The 19571-nt window shown below is 43.6% G+C and overlaps 1 protein-coding gene across 3 annotated transcripts in view; it reads left to right on the top strand.

Annotated features, from left to right (window-relative positions):
• Positions 1–11602: 11602 nt before the first annotated feature.
• Positions 11603–19571, top strand: part of LOC138385406 (nuclear body protein SP140-like protein) — a 30091-nt gene continuing 22122 nt past the window's right edge. For 2 of the 3 annotated variants that reach the window (XM_069471920.1, XM_069471800.1), the window contains exons 1-3: positions 11603–11692; positions 17690–17852; positions 18946–19114. In XM_069471920.1, coding sequence (XP_069328021.1) covers positions 11661–11692; positions 17690–17852; positions 18946–19114 — 364 coding nt within the window. In that variant the 5' untranslated portion in view covers positions 11603–11660. Of the gene's footprint in view, positions 11693–13221; positions 13265–17689; positions 17853–18945; positions 19115–19571 lie in introns of those variants that run through there. The other variant, XM_069471894.1, reaches the window with a different exon arrangement.

The raw sequence follows: 19571 nt of genomic DNA, 5'->3' as shown, positions 1-19571 counted from the left end.
CTATAAAAACCACGTGGATTGTGTGGATGATAGGGAGCAATTAACCCTATAATAGCCTAATTACAGCTGTTGTGTCAAATATGATGCTACTACTAGAACAACCCACCTATTGGCACTTGGAATGCAGCTATTGATATGGCAAAAAACTAAAACAAAACAAAACAAGAAAAACAAACTCCGTTCCATCCCTATCAGTAAGTAGTTTACTTTTATATGGGAAAGACAGTAATACACATTCATAGCCCCAGGGCTGTGTTGGTTCATGTGTTATTTAATAAGGATGTGTTCTGAGAAATGTGTCACTAGGCAATAATGGCTTTGTGCAAACATCATAGAGTATGCTTACACACACCTAGATGGTATAGCCTACTACATACATAGGCTATATGGTATAGTTTATCACTCCTAGGCTACAAACCTGTACAGCCTGTACAGCTTATTACTGTACTGAATACTGTAGGCAACTGTAATACAAAATTTGGGACAATCGCTTGAGCTCAGGAGTTCAGGGCCAGCCTGAGCAAGAGCAAGACCCCATCTCTACTAAAAATAGAAAAATAAGCTGGTGCTGTGGCATGCACCTGTAGTCCCAGCCACTGCACTGTAGCCAGGGCAACAGAGCAAGATTCTGTCTCAAAAATAAATACATGAATAAAAAATTAAAGTGATTATGGCATATCAATTCTATGGAATAGCATTTAGCTGGTAAAAAGAATGAGGTAGGTCTATATGTATTAAAGTGAAAACATCTCTAAGATTGTCGATATTAAGTGAAAATGCAGAAAGAACACCATGTGCAACATAATCCCATTTATTACAAGATGGGAACACAAATTTTGTATTTAAAAAACATATTGTATATACGTAATTGCATAGAAAAAGATGTGGAAGGCTGAACTCAAGGCTCTCCATGGGACTAGGAAAGGAAGCTACTGTAGGAGGGTGAGTGGTAAAGAGGATCTTTTCCTCTTTATACTTCTACATTGTTTGAAACTTTATAAACAAGAATGTGTAATATAATGTGTTTCTTTTGTTTAAAAAAATTTGCAAAGTTGTGGAAACAACCGAAGTGCCCATCAGTACATGAGTGGGTTAATAAAATGTGGTTTATGTATACCATGGAGTACTACTCAGCCATAAAAGAATGGTGAACTACCTCTTGTATTAACCTGAATGAAGCTGGAGCCCATTGTTCTAAGTGAAGTATCACAAGAATGGAAAAACAAAACCACATATACTCACCATTAAATTGGTACAAACTGATCAACACTTATGCACACATATAGGAAGTAACATTCATCCGGTGTTGGGCAGGTGGGAGGGGGAGGAGGGGATGGGTAAATTCACACTTAACGGGTGCAGTGTGTTGTGCAGTGTGCTCTCTGGGGGATGGGCACTCTTGTACCTCTGACTTGGGTGGTGCAAAGGCAATTTATGTAACCAAAGCATTTATATCACTGTAATATTCTGAAATTAAAAAAAAAAAAAGCACACACACACATCCCAGAATCTTCTAGGAGATTTTTTAAAAATGTATTGTTTAATTTCAGTAAAAATTTTTGAAAATAATAAAGCATGTTCTAAATTATTCAGAAAAAAATTAAGTAGTGTTATTTCTGAACCTATTACTAAAGAAAAGATACGGTTTCTATCCCTTTTCTTTTCAGAGGTATACCCCATTCTGGAACAGGAAATTAAAGTGAAAATAAAAATATTCAGCCTGCACTAGTCTTTTGCCATCTTGAGGCTTTCTCTTCCTGTTCCTTCTTCTGACCAAGGTCAATGGAGGAAGAACTCAGACTCCAAGCCAGCCATGGGAACAGCCTGGAAGTTGTAGAAGCTCCACTGCCCCACCCTGTGCCAGGACAGGTGAGACCACAGCATCCAATGTTTAAAGTAAGTCAGGTGTTTACCTTTGAACATCTATTTTCTAAACTACCTTCTTTGACATGACCCATGTGAAGGTAGAAGAAGGCAGAGGGACATACGAGGGTTCAAAGGTCATGGGGAATTAACAAATTCCTGCCTCAAAGGACTCCTGTGTTCAGAGAGTCCTGGCCAGCTGAGCAGCAGTTGTAAACAAGGAAGTCATGTGTGTTATGGCAAGTTGGACTCACACCAACAGCTATCCTGCTGCAGTTTAAAAAACCCAGTTTCCTCTTTATATACTCTTTGATTTCATCATCTTGCATACTTGTGTCCTTGCAAAGCAGGTTAACAGCTGGACTAAAGGCACAAAGGCAGCATTATAACCAGAAATTAGGAGGGAGAGTAAGACTCACCTGTTGCTCAGGTCACAGCCCTCACCTGGACTGGACTGAGTTAGGTCTGGACATTGGCACACAGGGCTGGAAAGAGCCGAAATGCTCGGCATCAGACACCGGGGAGGATGTACTGGGGCAGGACGCTGGAGCCAAGTTGGTGACAATCGTTAATGTCTTAGGTGCAAGGGTTTAAGGCCTGTTGACTGTGGGGCTGCTTTACAACACCGGGGTGAAGAAGAGACACCTGAGCTTTAAAGAAGTCACTGGAAGCCTGAGAGGGCAAACGCTTCTCATTGGAGGAAGCTGGAGGTTGGAACCCAGGAGATCTAGAAATGAAAAAGGGAAATGGATTTGGGAAGAGTCATGATGACTCCACCTTTGGCATGTTCCCCAGTGTGCACATCGAGACCCTTCATTCCACCCATTTGGGGTAGGTTTTGAAACTTCTAGCCCTGTAGTACTGCATTCATGGTGCCTTGGGGGGTGGAAGTCATGGTTGATCCAAACTAGGGAACCTGGGGGATTCTTCCCCTTTTGGGTTAGGAGAATACGGCTCTCCTTTGTGTGGTTCCTATCCATTTGGTCGACGTTTGCATTGAGATCAAGATTGTTTGCATTGGGAATTCCCTGTACCATCTACTTGTCAACTTGTGTTTGTTGTTGTTTGTGAGTTTTATTTCAACATGGGAGGCTCCATTTCTATTTCATCAGAAAATGAGTTTAAACAAGGTCCAAGAATTGCAACAAAAAGCTAATGTAGATCCCTCTGGATTTTGGGAACGCATCTATCAGGCATATTGAAAATATGCAGATGCTGATCCAGTGGCCCCTGTAAATATGCACATGGTTAATATGACTTTTATAGGGCAGAGTGTTCCAGATATAAGGAGGAAACTACAGCATGTAGAAGGGGCAATTGGCATGAATCCTTTGCAGCTTGTTGATATTGCCTTTAAAGTATATAAGGCTAGAGAAGAACAGAAATGAAACCTATGTGTGTTAGCCGTGCCAACCAAAGGTCCTTTGATGCAGTCAAAAGGAAATGTGAAAAGGGTCACTCTAGGTTGAAGTACCATCAGTGTGCTTTTTGTAAAGAGGAATGACACTGCCTGAAATTGCAAAGGGCTCTGGGTGACAAGAAGCCCCCAGGACAGCAAATGCTTTCTTGAGTCCAGGACTCAGATGATGAATGAGGGGCCCAGGCTCTGTGCCTCACTGGCAGCCTCTATCCAAACATCCCCACAGGAGCCCCAGGTACGATTGACATTGGGGACTTGGTTAGTGGAGTTTTTAATTGACACAGGAGCTACCTTTTCTGTTCTAAACTCTAACTTTCCTTAGCGAGAACACGATGGCAGTGGTGGGGTAACTGGTCAGACCCAACACCAAGCTGTGCTCCAACCTCATGAGTGCCAACTGGGAGAACAAAAGCTGAGACACAGTTTCTTATATGTGACAGACTGTCCAATACCTCTCCTAGGCTGTGATTTGTTATGCAAGTTGAATGCTCAAATAACTTTATTTCCAGGGAAGCAACAGCTCCACCTGCCGGTCCTGCCAAAAAATGCTCTCTGGTTTCTTCAATGTCTACTCGCTCAAGAAGCAGCAGCAAATTGTACTCCTTCCCGAGGTCTACCAAAAAGTAAGGACGTATGGGCTGACAGGACCCAGGTATGTGCCACAACAGCCACACCAAATACCATTCTGTGAAAAGAAGGGACCCCATGCCCTCATAAGGAACAATACCCCCTTATAAAGGCAGCATTGAAAGGAAGTCATCCCATGTTGAATAGATTTCCAGAGCATGGACTAATTCATCCCTGTCAGTCCCCTTATGATACACCGATTTTACCTGTCAAGAAGCCCCATACCAATGAGGACAGATTTGTGCAGGGTCCACATGCCTTTAATGGTATTGTATAAGACATACACACTACAGGGTCAAACCCGTATAGTCTTTTGACAGTAGTACCAGGTGACTATGAATGGTACTCAGTACTGGATTTAAAAGATGCTTTGTTTTACATTCCTCAGGGGCCAAACTCCTTTTTGCATTTCAGTGGCAGGATCCTGAGACTGGGATGATGCCCTAGTACTGCTGGACTGTGTTGCCTCAGGGGTTTGACAACTCTCCTACCCTGTTTAGTGAGAGCGTAGCAAAAGACTTGCAGAACCTGCAATTGGACTAAGGGATTCTATTACAATACCTGGATGATTTACTTATAGCTAGCCCCAATTATTGTCATTGTCTCACAAATACAGTGGCTGTGCTAAATCATCTGACTTTGTGTGGCTATAAAGTATCACCCAAAAAGGCACAAATTTGCAAACAACAAGTTACTTATTTGGGATTCCAAATTAGCAAGGGAACCCACAGCCTAACGTCAGACCAAAAGCAAGGCATCTTGAATCTTAAAGTGAGCAAAAATAAAAGACAATTGCTTGGGTTCCTAGGAATGGCAGAGTTCTGTGGCATCTGGATTCCAAAATTTGGACTAATGGCAAAGCCCTTGTATAAGGTCCGTAAAGGAAAAGATGTGGAGTCCCTGATCTGGACTACAGAATGTCAGAATGCCTTTGAAAAACTAAAGCAGAGTCTTATGCCTGTCCCCACTTTGGGGGTGCCTGACTTGCAGAAAGAATTCAAATAATATATGTTCATGAATAACAAGGAATGAACCTTGGAAACTTATTATGGATGCTAGGAAATGTCCCAAAGCCACATACTTGTCAAAGCAATTGGACAATACTGTGAGATGATGATAGCCACTTTGCCTCTGGGCAGTAGCAGCTGCTTGTGACTTGTTACAAGAGGCTGAAAAATTCACCTTACGACAACGTGTTGTAGTATATGCCCCCCACCAGGTTCTGACTTTATTAGAGCAAAAGCAGGCGTGAGTTATTGACTGACCACAGGAAGGCTAGGAAAATACCAAGCCATCCTTTTGGATAATCCAAATGTTAAATTAAAGACTATCTAGTCTCAATGCTGCCACCTTGTTACCAGTTGAAAAGAATGAGCCTTTACAGCATGACTGTTTAGGGATTCCAGATGCTGTCTATTCTAGCAGGATGGACCTGTCAAAGGAGCTAATGCCAGAGCTGAGTTGGGATCTTTTCACCCACGGGAGCAGCTTTATAGACAGTAGACAACAAAGGGCTCAGTATGTGCTAGTCACAGAACGATTGGTACTGGAAGCAATGGCTCTGCCACCTGGGACTGCAGCCCAGAAAGCTGAGCTGCTTGCTTTAACCAGCGCTCTTCAGTTATCCAGAGGGAAAAAGGCAAACATTTATATGGACTCTAAATATGTTTTTATGGTCATGCATGCTCATGGTGCCATCTGGAAGGAAAGGGGCTCCTGATAGCCGGAAATGAGGATATTAAGTATGACACTGAAATAATGGGCCTGATAAAGGTCATTGCTCAGCCCAAGCAGGTGGCCATCTGCTCTGTCCTGGTCACCAAAAAGAAGACACTTATGTTGCAAAACAAAATCAGGCCACTGACAAGACTGCCAAGAAGGCCACTAAAGGTGCCACCTTTCTTTGGTTATTTGTTCTGTCTATAGAATGGAGAGACAACTCCTTAGTGAGGATTTCCCAAACTATCACCTTCTCTGCTGGTCTGTCTCACTGCTGGGTTTGTCATCCTGAACCTCAGTCCGTGCGAGTCCAGTCTGAGCCCATAGTTATTCCTGTATATAATTTCACTGATGTACCTTCCTACACTCTGAATTTGCAGAAGCCGGTCTCTCAGATCACCAACAGGGTGTGACTAATAGCTCTGTACTCAGGGGTCCCGGGTTTCTTTCTTACCCAGCCCCACAGCAGACACTATGTACAAGGCAACAGCAAGGACCCAAAGTCCCACTGGGGCACTTTCTACTGGCCTACCAGTCTCCCCCAGTTGACTACTTATTTTAAGAATGCAACTGATACAGTCTTTTCAGGCCCACCTCCTCTAGATTACCTTGTTAATAAGTGCTTTAACTCCTCAGATAAGGGACACGGAATTCCCATCTGTACCATAGTATGCCAGGGGGAAAAAATGTATCCCCAAAGCTTGGGAAAATTTCCAGTCTGTCAACTCCAGGAAGGACAATATCAGCTTCCTTATACAGACCTTTGGTATGAGAACTTAACCTTAATGCTACCCAAGAATGGCTCGATAAACATTTAAACAGGAGCAGGTACTATCTATGTGCCCGTTGGATACATTTTTGTTTGTTGAGGCAAAGTAGGAAATACTTGGGCTTATGATTACTTAAATAGCTAAACAGTGGGGGAACTTGTTTATTGGGAATCCTCACCACTCCCTTGTCAATCCATAACAGATATGAGGCTGCTCACTGGACTAGCTCCCTGAAATTATTTCATGAATAACCAGGGAAATTTTAGAGGAGGACTCCATCTGGGGAACCCCAAAATAGTATATCCTGGGGGAATCCTAGATGGAGATGAATACTTCTTTGGGTACAGTCCACTCTCCTGGTGGGGAGTGGCAGCTCATCAACATGTGCTTTGCAACCTGTCTGTGACCTTGAGGATTATTGACAATGAAATTGCATTGGCAATAGCTGCTCAAAAAAATCTCTTTAGACTCTTTAGCTCAAGGAGATCTTGATAATCCCATTGCTTTTGACTATATTTTATCTAACAGGAAGGTGTCTGTGTTACAGCTAATTCTTCATGCTGTGCTTATGCAAATTCCTCTGCAGAGGTAGAAGTACCTGTTGAGAAAATTAGGCAGCAAGCTACCTGGTCACAGCAAATTGTAGAATGTGGAGATCTGGGGACAGGGATAGGTGATTGGTTTTCTAATATTTTTCTCTTGGGTACCAAGCGGGTAAAAGTTATCCCCTATCAGGTATCCCACATTTCACCTTGCCAGTCCTCACAGTTGTAGTTGTTGCTTATGCCCTTCATCGCCTGGTGATCTCCTGCATCTTTTATTTTTGTAAGTCTACTGCCGAAGCCTTGACAGAAAGAGCCATGGCATAAACAAGTACAAAGCTTCCATCTAAAACGTCACCCCAGTTAGCAGGAAGCAGCTCGATGACTACGCCACCCCTCCTCACACAGCCGTGGAAGGATAAGAGAGACACTGGGAAATGTGCAGCAGAGAAAACGGTGGGAAAAGGGCAATGGAAAGTTTCACGCGTTGTCCCTCTGAAAACCCCACACTTTTTGGGAGTTAAAACTTGCATTCCATTCCCAGGCCAGTGATCAAAGGGGCAGAAAAATGTTCTTTGCTGTATGTTCTTTATTATCTTTAAACAGGATTGTCCATATAAGGACAAGGACCACAAAATCATAGTCACTGCTGACAAGGTCACCATCTCCCAAGAACCAAGACCCAAATCAAAAACCCGAATTATAGTTAAGCAACAATAGCCCAAAGTGACACTGGTCAAGCAGGCCTGAGTCCCACTGCTGAAAATCCCCCTTTAAAAAGCCCCATGTTTCTGCGTAAAGGGAGGATGGTAGGCTTTGAGACACTAGTCCCCTGTCCTTCTCATTTGCCAGCAAATTAGTAAACTTTTCTTTCCTTTGTCCTCAAACCACTTGTCCTCGTTCTTCTTCCTCATTCCTTAGGCCCCAGGGATAAGTACTGAACTTTTGTTGTGTTTGCAAAGGAAGCATTTTCTGTTTCTGTTTCCACAAACAGAGCCCAGCTCCAAGGAGACTATAATGCCAATTACAGCCTCTAGAGGGGAGTGTGGACGTGGCCAAAGCTAAGCAGGGGAGGAAAGCAGGTACTGGGCCTGGGTGATGGGGACACTGGGCTGCTAAAATGAGAGATGGAATCACAGGCCCTTCCTTGCCTTGTGTGCACACAGTGTGTCTGTGACCGGCCTTGCTGAATGGGCTGGTCATGGGAAAGATACATGAGCTGGTATCAGCGGGCCGTGGGAATCTGTGCCAGGGTACAGGGGATATCTGCCCTTGTCCTGTTGTGCATAAAATAGGGGCTTAACCTGAAGGACTACGGGTGATCATGCAGACTGTAGGTGGGAACCAGGATGTGGCCCTGGGCCAGCCTCCTCGCTCCTCGTGCTGCACAAGGACTGTGGCTTCCTCAGGGGTGTTTCTCATGGATGCTCCCTGGACCTTCAGCCAGTGCCCAGATGAACTTCCTGTGCTCCCCTTCCCTTCCCCACTCCCCACAAGCCCTCACCCTTTAGCCTCTTCCTCCTCTGCCATGACAGCTCTTCCCGTTCATCCGCTTTTCCAGGATTCACTCCCTTCCAACAGAAATAACCACGTTTGCTCCCCCAACAACCCCTCTGGCATCCTCCAAACCTGCAGCCTCAGGTGTCCAAAGCCTCCACCACCTTAGCTCTGCCAAGCAGAGGACCAGGAGAGGGAGACAAGGCTTGGGCTCGGTGTCACCCCAGGCCCTAAGAGCTGAAATATTGCCACCAATGCCTGCTGAGCCCAGGGGATAATTGCGCCATGATTATGCAATTGCAGGGGCTATGTCCCCAGCCTCTGCCCATCTGGGGCACAGGTAGGACAGAACCTGAGGAGACAGACATATACCCATATGCTTGAACCCTGTAGGGTGTGAGAGGACCCCAAATTGCAACCCTTTTTTTTACCTATGTTCTAAACTGACTAAGAGGTAGGCAAAAAGGAGAGACGGGGGATAAAAATACTAGTTTTATTCTGATAAAAGCTTCAGGGGGCAGTATGGCTTAGATGTGTCACAATAAAGGCATCACTAAAACTGAAACCTAGAATTGGGCTTATCCACATGGCCTCGGGCTACTCCAACCAACCACCCCTCACTGCACCCCCACGAAGGCCCCTGTCCCTGTGCTCCTGAGCTGGGAGGAGCCAGCAGGGCCCTGGTCCCTGCAGACAGGATGACTCCAGGGAGACCCAACAAGGGGCAGACTCTCCCATTTCCCCAAGGACCCCAGTCAGAGAAGTCTCCCACATGAGACAGGAGGGGACAGGCAGAGACCTGGCGTGTGGCCCTGACTGGTGTCCAGCTCCTAGGAGGAGACGCTGCAGCAGGACTGAGTGCTCCCCTGGAGGTCCCAGGCTCCTGCTCTTCACTCTCCGTTTCTCCCCGCTGGAGGGTAGCCAGGTTCTCCACCCTCACACCCCAGTGGGTGCTGTCCCTGCGCCTGCGGCTGCCTCCTGCCCTTGAACTCTCCTGTCCAGGATGCCGACTGCCTTAGTCATCTCGGGGATGCACTTTCAGTCCCCACAGTGTCCAACCAGCTTGGGGAATCACCCCCACTTCTGAAGTCTGAACTGAAGCTGCTCTTGCTGAAGCTTATGAAGCCTGTCACCTTGCTGGGTCCCCTGCCTGTGTCCTTCCTCGATGACTGCTCTCCTGCTGCCCAGTTTTCCAGGCTCCAGTAACATGAGCTACTTCTGTGACAGGAGGAAGGTTCCCTGTTGCCACTGCTCCTTACGGCCTCTGAAAATGCCCCAGGAGCTGCATTATTTCCTTCCCATCAGTCCAGCAGGATTTTAGAGGTTCAGCCTGCTTCTTAATTTGATCCTGCCCTTTCCCAATCCCAGTGGATCTGACATTGTTGTCTGGATCAAAGAAACTTTGTTTTCTCCACAAAGAGCTGCAGATTCTTCATAAACTGCCATTGCTTTTGCAGAGTGGTGCGTGCTCAGCTTTCTCTAACCCCATCTGCATGAATGTCCCCTTCCCCACTGCCAAGGACAGCACCGGCATGGGAGTGTCCACCCGAGAGGGTCAACATGTGTGGATTTCCCCGCCCAGCCCGCTGCCCATTGGCCTGGAATTGCAGGTGTGACCTTAGCAGACCCTACGCAGACCCGGGGAAAAGCTAGCACATTTATGTCAGTGCTGGCTCAGCTGTGGCCTGGGCCTGCCTGCTGCCTAGGGACAGAGAGAAGAGAGAGAGGGGACGCCACAGCAGGCTGGTCTGGTCCGTGCCTGGCCTAGCTGGGGCCACTGTGCCAAGGGGAGGATGAGAGCAGAGGACAGCTGTGACCAACAGAGGCTCAGCTCACCAGCTCCTCTGCCCACAGTCGGGGGGTTGGCGGAGAGACACAGAAGGAGAGACCTAAGGGTGTGCAGCACCTGGTAGGCACAGGGACCCTGCCCTCTGGAAAAGATGTCCTCATCAGTGTCTTGGATCTGTCCCAAGCAGACTGGGGCTCACTTGCTCCTTTGGGGAAAGAAAGAACAGAAGTGGAGCGAGGGTGGAAACCCCCTTCTCCCATATTTCCAAGTGTGACTGAGCAGTCACCCTTGTCCACAGCTGGAGGAGGTGGGATTCAGTGGGAGCCAGTGTGGAAAACATCCCTGGAGCACTGTGCCCCTCTGGCCCCTGAATCCTGCCCTGCTCCGCCCTCTGCTCACCTCGGGTCCTGGATTCTAACGCCCCCGGCTCCCCCCGGCCTCCCTGTCTTCACCTTTGCTGCTGTGCTGATGCGGAGCGTCTCCTAGGTCACTGCTCACTCTGTGCGGAATGATGGATCCGAATCTGAGTGAACGATCTGCACAGACACAGCTCCGAGACAGACGTCACCCCCAGCCGGAGCCACCTGCCCATCCTTTCTAGATCACCTGGTTCCAACCTCCAGCTTCCTCCAACGAGAAGCGTTTGCCCTCTCAGGCTTCCAGTGACTTCTCTGAAGCTCAGGTGTCTCTTCTTCACCCCTGGTGCTGTAAAGTAGCCCCACAGTCAACAGGCCTTAAAGCCTTGCACCTAAAATGCTAACCGTTGTCACCAACTTGGCGCCAGCGTCCTGCCCCAGCACATCCTCCCCGGTGTCTAATGCCGGGCATTTCGGCTCTCTCCAGCCCTGTGTGCCAATGTGCAGACCTAACTCGGGCCAGTGCAGGCTCTCCCTCGGGCCTGAGAGCGATTTGACATTTCTGGCTTTCCCTCCAAGCTGCCCCCACCACCCCAGCCTTCTCAGCAGGGGGAAGAGGAAACATGGAGTCCTGCCCCTCCCCCTCCTGCACCCCCCCACACCCCCCCCCCCACCGCTGTCACTCCCAGTAACCTTGCCACATTCTTGGAAAGCAGAAGCAATTTGGGTCTGAGTGGATGGTTTTTCTGTCCTTTGCACAAACACGTGGGCTCCTGGGAGCTGGCCCTGCTTGTCCTGGGATCCTCCTTCCCTGGTCCTCCAGGCCTTGCCCAGGGCCTCTTCCCATCCCTCTGCCACATTTCAGGAAGCTGAGAACCCTTTGGAGTGAAGGAGGCGAGACACAGGGTCCACAGCAGGTCATGAGGTTGGATAAATACTTTCACTTTTCTTTTCCCCATTTGGGCGGAGCCGTCTCTGGGTAAGTCAGTCTGTCGGCAGACATTCTGCCCAGAGTCTGGGCAGCCACAGTGGACACAGGCCAAGTAGACTGGGGGGATCAGAGGCCGGGCTCTCAGGATGGCAGGGAGGGGCCGCAACCTGAGCAGCGGGTGAGTCTTTATCTCCCTCCTCATCTCTGGCAATATTGCTGCTTTCCTGCCTTTAGTGCACTTCCTGTCCACAGTTTTACTTGAGTTTAGTCCTGCTTTGCCAGGACACAGGTATGCAATAGAATGAAATCAAAGAGTATATAATGAGGAAATTGTGTTTTTAAACTGCAGCAGGACAGCCGTCGGTGTGAGTCCAGGTTGCCATAACACACGTGGCTTCCTTGTTTGCAGCTGCTGCTCAGCTGGCCAGAACTCTCTGAACACAGGAGTCCCTTGAGACAGGAATTTGTTAATTCCCCATGACCTTTGAACCGTCCTATATCCCTCTGCCTTCTTCTACCTTCACATGGGTCATGTCAAAGAAGGTAGTTTAGAAAATAGATGCTCTGGGGTAAACACCTGGCTTACTTTAAACATTGGATGCTGTGGTCTCACCTGTCCTGGCACGGGGGTCCTTCCACTCCTGGGCTGTTCCCATGACTGTCTTGGGGTCTGATTTCTTCCTCCATTGACCTTGGTAGGAAGAAGGAAAAGGAAGAGAAAGGCCCAGGATGGCAAAAGGCTAGTGCAGGCTATTTTTATTTTCATTTTAATTTCCTGTTTCAGCATGGTGGATACTTCTGCAAAGAAAAGGGATAGAAATCCTAACTTTTCTCCTGTGATAGGTTCATAAATAACACTGCTTAATTTTTTAATTTAAAAATTTGTCAACACAAAAGAAATACTCTATTTGTGGTTGTTCATAAAGCTTCAAACAACGTAGAGGTGCATAGAGGAAAACATCCTCTTCACCACTCGCCCCCCAGCCCCAATAGCTTCCCTTCCTGCTCCCATCGAGAGTCTTGAGTTCAGCCTTCCTCATCTTATTCTACTCATATATCTATATACAGTGTGTTTTCGTAAATACAAAATTTGTGTTCCAGTCTTGTAATAAATGGGATTATGTTGCACATGCTGTTCTGCATTTTCACTTATCGTAATAGTGGAAATCTTAGACATCTTTTCACCTTAATGCATATAGACCTACCTCATTCTTTTTAACAGTGACATGCCATTCCATAGAATTGATATATCATAATTTTTTAACCCTTTCCCAATTGAAGGATATTTAGGTTGTTTCCAAGTGTTCACCTTTATCAACAGGCTGTAATAACAATGGTTATCTATTTCTTTTTGGTTTTTCTTTTGCATGTATACAAGTATTTAACTTGTGTCAAAACCTAAATAAGTGGAATTATTGAGGCAGTGGGTGCTAATATTTTCTCGCTTATAGATCCTGCCAAATTGCCTTTCTAAGTGGCTGAATCAATGTACTTTTCTTCCAATAGCAAATGAGACGGATGAGCCATCTCCCCACATCCAGCCAAACTTTACAAAGCTGATGGATAAAGAGTTGCATCCTCATTTAATTTGTATTTTCCTGATTATGTGGGAAGTTGAACAGTTTTTCATGTTTATTGGCCATTTAAATTCTCTCTTCTATGAATTATTTGTTTATTTTTTGCCAGTGTTATTCAGTTGAGGTGTTTGTCCTTCTTTATCATGATATAAGAGAGTTCTCTAAATATTCCAGTAAGTATAAATATACTTTTCTTGTCCTTTAACTGTATGGTGACTTTTACCTTATTAAGGCTTAAAAGTTGAGGTATACACCTATCACGGTTTTGATTTTATAAGAGAGATACATGCTCATTGTTATAAATAAAGTGCTGGGGAAAGATACTGACAAATTCCATGAGCACTGCCAGCTATAAGGTAGTTCTTGTGATCTTCAAGGCGGCAGATTTGATTCTGCCTTTATTCAAGGAGAAGTTTCTTCTCCAGTATCTGTGAAAATTTTTTCTGTTTCAGTTTTTAGGCCTGATTCTTCCTACGTTGGTACAACTTTCGCCTTCACAGCTCTTACGTGCTGCCTAGTGCTTTCATCTTTTCAGTTTTTACTTATGTTCATAATGGTTCTCTCAAACTTTTCCTCCATGACAATTATTTAATTTTTAGTAGGTTTTTGTTTCCTGTAATTTCTGATTAAAAAAATTGATTGTGTTTCTTTTTGAGGGATATCTTAATTTGTTTCTACAGCTCTGCAATCTCCATTTTAACTCATATTCTGTTAATTTATTATCTCATTTTCACATTCTTTCATGTTTTTTTTTCTTTTTCATTCCAGCATATTATGGGGGTACAAATGTTTAGGTTACGTATATTGCCCTTGCCCCCCCCAAGTCAGATCTTCCAGCGTGTCCATCCCCCAGACGGTGCACACCCACCCATTATGTGTGTATATAGCCATCCCCTCCCCCTCCTCCCACCTGCCTGACACCCGATGAATGTTATTACTTTATGTGCACTTAAGCATTGATCAGTTAAAACCAATTTGATGGTGTGTACATGTGGTGCTTGGTTTTCCGTTCTTGTGAAACTTCACTTAGTAGAATGGGTTCTTGCTTTATTTAGGTTTTGTGTGGCATTAAGCACTGTGGGGACATTCTGCTCATCTTGTTCAGATTGCATTCTGTGTTCCTTTGTTCTCTCCTGTGCCTGCTGTGGCTGCTGTGCTTCTCCCCAAACCTCCCACCTCCTCAGACGTAATCCGAGTGAAATTTTTTTTCACATTTCCTGCTTTGTCTGAGGTCAAATTGTTCCTCTCTGAGCTACAGTTTTAAGGCTCTATTTTGATTCTTAACAATTTTTCTGAGGACATGATTAATTGATTAAACCATCCTTTTCCCCACTGATTTGCAGTGTTACCCTTTTCCTTAACCAAGTTGCCACATAGGCAGGTGCTTTTCTGTGCTCTCTCTTCTCTGCCATCGGTCCGTGATTGCCTCTGCTTGTGCCAGTACTACACTGTCACAATGGTGACAGCTTCCCAGCAACTCCTGCTACATGGTAGAGTAAATCTACGTCTCCTCTTCCTCCAAAGTGTCTTGACCTTTGTGTTTCCAAAACAGCTTCTCAAAATCTTATTGTGATTTTGTATGAGAATGCATTGAGTCTATGGACCAATTTGAAGAGATTTGACATCTTTACAATATTATGTCTTCCATCTCATGAATACCTTATATATTTCCGTATATTACTAATTTAAAAATATTTTCTAATAAAATTTCTATTTTTATGTCTGAAGGTTTTGTGCTTCTAGATTTCTTCATAGATATTTGATGTTTTATGCTATTATAAACTACAGTAGTCCTCTCTTATCCACAGTTTTGTTTTCCATCATTTCAATTACTAGTAGTCAACCGAGGTCTGAAAATATTCAATGTAAAATTCCAGAAATAAATAATTTATAAGTTAGAAATTGCATGCCATTCTGAGTAGTGTGAGGAAATCTTATGTAGTCCCTCTCAGTCCCACCTGGGGTGGGACCCATTCCTTTGTCCAGCACTTCTATGCTGTAGATGCCACCCGCCTGCCCGTTAGTCACTTAGAAACTGTCTCAAATATCAGATCAACTGTTGTGGTATTGCAGTGCTCAAGGAGCCCTTATTTTACTTAATAATGGCCCCAACGTGGGACGGCAGTGATGCTGGCAACCCAGATATGCTATAGAGAAGCCATAAATTGCTTCTTTTATGTGAAAACATTATAGTTTTAGAATATAAAGAAAGAAAAGAAAATTGTATGCTGAAGTTGCCTAAGAGCTACAGTATAATGAGATATTTTGAGAGAAAAACCACATTCACATAGTAGGCACTATTTTACTATATTCTCTCTTATGTATGAATCTGTATAGGTGACCCGTGTTCTGACCCATGGTTCTATTTTTTGTTTCCTAATGAAATGTTTTAGTTACTGTGATTTTATAGGTAATGTTCTGTAGCCTATCTTGCTGGAATTCAATTGAGAGACATTGAATGAAAAGATAAATTTAGGAAGAATTTACATTTTAAACAACTCTGAATGATCCCAGCTACAAACATGTATATCGCTTCATTTATTCAAGTGTTCAAGTATTTGAAGTTCTATAGTAATGTTTAATGAGTCCTGTCTTATTTTCATCGGATCAACTTAGTGCTAGGCATATAAAATTTAATTTGTAAGTGGGAGTTCGTTTTCCTTTTACATTTCCTAATTATTTATTGCCGGCATAGGGAAATCTATCAATTTTTGTTTGTTGATCTTGCACATAGAAATTTTACTAAGTGGTCTTCTTCATCCTAATATTGTCTTGTATTTTTCTGGAGAAATAGATACATATTCAAATATATTAGGAGTTCTGTCTTCTCCTTTTCAAAATTTATACCTCTATATTTTTTTTTTCTTGTTTACCTTCTTTCTCTCTCCCTCTCATGTGTGCGTGTGTGTGTGTGTGTGTGTGTGTGTGTTTGTCTTAGTGCATTAGCCAGGTCGGCCAGTTAAATACTGAATAGCAGTAAAAATGACCATTTTAATTTTGTTCCTAATTTTAGGGGAATGTTTATAATGTTTAAATTGAGGGTTTCTGATAGATGCCCTTTATCACTGTGGTCCCCAACCCCCAGGCCATGGACTGGTACTGCACTGTAGGAGGTGAGCCTCCCGTCAGATCAGTGATAGCATTCAGTTCTCACAGAAGCACAAACCCTACTGTAAACAGCACATGTGAGGGATCTGGGTCTCGTGCTCCTTATGAGAATCTAATTCCTGATGATCTGAGGTGGAGCTGAGGTGGTGATGCTAGTGCTGGGGAGCGGCTGCAAATGCAGATTATCATTAGCAGAGAGGTTTGACTGCACAGAGACCATAATAAACCAATTGCTTGTAGACTTATATCAAAATTCTATCAGTGAGTTTCAAGTGACAAGCTGCATCTGGTGGCAGGCTTTATAGTGGCAAGTGAGTTGATGTACATCAACGGTACAGCTGCATCTGGTGGCAGGCTTTAAGTCAGAATTCGACACTTATTTTAGTCTGTGCATGGCCTGCCCATTGTTTTATTTACCATTTCCAGCCACGCCTCTTTCCTGTACTGTGCACCTGTCTCAGTCACAGTTTTGGTAAGCCCACTAGCCAACCCTAGCAAAAATGAGAAAAAAACAAATGTCGCTGGAGAGCATCTTTGAAAAGGGGGAAAGAGCCAATGATGAGACAGCAGATAATGAAGGACTGCCTACAAAATGAAAGCTGCATTTAAAAGAAAATACCAAGAGTCCAACTTAAATTACAGGCTCATTGCAACAGGTGATTCACATTCTCCAAACCCGCATTGAATATGTGGTGACTGACTATCCAAGAAGTCATGAAACCTTCAAAACTGCTTCACCACATGAAGACCAAGCACTCTGCATTAACAGACAAGACTTTGGAGTTTTTCAAAAGAAAAAAAAAATGTGAACACGAAGAACAGAAACAATTATTGAAGGCCAACACTTCATCAAATGTGTCTGCACTGAGAGCCTCATTCTTAGTGGCTAACTACATTGCTAAAGCCAAGAGGACCTTTAAACCCCACACCTACATATATTATCATGAAAATCTAGAACATCAAGGACAAAAAAGAATCATAAAGATTTCAGAAAGTAAAAGAAACTTACTGACAAAGGAATGAAAACCTGATTAAAGGTGGGCTTTTCATAGGGGGCACTAAATGTAGGAAGACAATGGAAAAAAATGGTCCACATTTTTGAGTGAAAAATCAATGTGATTTAGCAAATTAAAGAATAAAAATGAAAAATTATATGAATATCTCTGTAGACACACTTGATAAAATTCAACATCTATTGATGATTTCTTAACTCAAAAATATTTCAGTTATGTTTAGGTGAAGATATCTTTACAATGGCTTGATCAGGACGGACAGGAATTTTTCAGTTCTACATATTAGTCTTTCATAACCTCCATGCTTTCTTCTATTACATCTTTGCTTCAATTCCATTTACTCTGGCCTCTACTTGGGACCACATATTTTACATATGTTCATTCTTCGAAGCCTGTTGTTCATATATAAAAGCTTACATCCTCCAAAAACATTCCGAATCTTGATGACTGTTTCTACATGGTATCTTTTTTCCCTAGGATGGCCATAGAAGAACAGAACGTAGAGGACAGGCTTATCTATGACCGTATATTCAGTCACTTCAAAAAACATAAGGTGGAGATTTCATGTGCAATAGGAAAGACATTTCCATTCCTTGAGCACCTCCGTGACCATGAATTGATCACAAAAAAAATGTTTGAAGTAAGTAAAGTTCATTATGTCATAATCTGGTAAACCAGCTCCAAATTAAGTTGAGCTTTGATATCCTAGACCCAAACTTTGGGGTACAAGTGGCTGACTGAGGGGTCTTCTATGAGTGGGGAAGATTTTCAAGTATTTCTGTAAGTGCTCCTATAAGGCAGAGGGTAGGGGAGAAGCAGACATCACCAAAGATGATCCCGCTTCTAACTGAAGGAATGGTGTCCATGGCACCCTCTGGCATCAGGGTGAACAGCACTGGAAATAAGCTGAGTCAGAAATCGGTATACTGCATAAATGTACAGTGCCTTGTAGGGAGTCATACAATATAACATAAACTAAACATTAAACATATTTTAATGAATTGAATAATTTTAATGAATTGATTTACTGAAATGATAATTGGCATGGCATTTTATTTGAGTTAATATCAATTTAAAATATCTAGATTTAAGAACATTAAAACCCACAGGAATTAGCATATAGTTAGGACAAATTTGGGAGTAGATGTTTGCTATTCTTTCTCCAACATCTTTCAGGTTTCTTTTTTTTTCCTCCCTTTTTTTAATTTTTTAAATTTGGGTAATTTTCACCAATAGGCCTTGTTGAAGATACATAACAGGAAGTATTCTCTTTGCCTTTGAGTATGCCTCCTCTATGGCCAAGTTCACGGCAAGGGAAGAATGGTCACCTGGTTTCCCTGAGCCCTTCAGGCCAAGGTAGTCCTGGGGAAAGGGCAGAGAGTGTCCATCAAACAGAACAGCCACTCATCACCTGCTAAGTCTACTCCTAAACATCTCAGCCAGGCTCTTAAAGGGCTACACATCCTTTAACTTTAACCCAGTTTTATTCTTCAAAACTGCTTCTTTTTACATCTAATGTAAATGAGGTTGAAGAGATCAGACTCATCAATGGCATTTTTAAGAAGGATGGATTTACTTGTTTCGTTTAGTAGCTATATGAATATATAAAAATTATAAATCATTACATGAAGAAGATACCTATGTAGGGAAATTGGAATACATTAATCATAAAATTACTTTCCACAGTTGTTTGAAATCTGTATTTATATTTTTCCCATTCAATATTTCTTAAGGATTTTGAAGAATCTTGTAGAAACCTGGTCCCTGTAAAACGAGTGGTGTACAGTGTTCTCAATGAGCTGGAGAAGAACTTTAACCTAAAAGTTCTGAAGATATTGTTCAGTAATATCAACATGAAGGAATACCCTGCTTTAATTCCTGTTCGTGAAAGCTTCAAAAGTGGTAATTAGATTTACTACCTACCCTTTGAGGTCCAGGGCCAATTTTTTTCAATAAGCATATATTGTTCTTCCACCACACACTGTGCTGGGCAATAGGGATACAGTAGCTAACAAAACAGGCATGCCATGAGCCTTCTTAAAGCTATGGTGTAATAGCTATGGAACAACAACCATCTAGAGGTCTGCTTAACTGGACATTTAGACTCACAAGACAACCAGAGCTACACTGGCATCTCCTTTACTTAGAAGAACATAGAGTAAGCAACACAGAATCCCAACAGGGCAGTATCAGTTGCTTCTCTTCAGTGAGAGCCTTTGCAGTGGTCTACACAGCAGTCCACCAAGTTGACTGTGACTTGCCTTGAGTGACAACTTACCTGTGCTTAGAGGATCCACCTTGGCCTAGCACCACATCCCTGTGGAAGGCAATGTCTCTTATAAAAACTCCACAGTCATAG

Source organism: Eulemur rufifrons, chromosome 1 (assembly GCF_041146395.1).
Source record: "Eulemur rufifrons isolate Redbay chromosome 1, OSU_ERuf_1, whole genome shotgun sequence".
In the NCBI taxonomy this organism is placed as follows: domain Eukaryota; kingdom Metazoa; phylum Chordata; class Mammalia; order Primates; family Lemuridae; genus Eulemur; species Eulemur rufifrons.
Note: the sequence above shows the minus strand (reverse complement) of the source record. Positions and strands in the feature narration are given on the sequence as shown.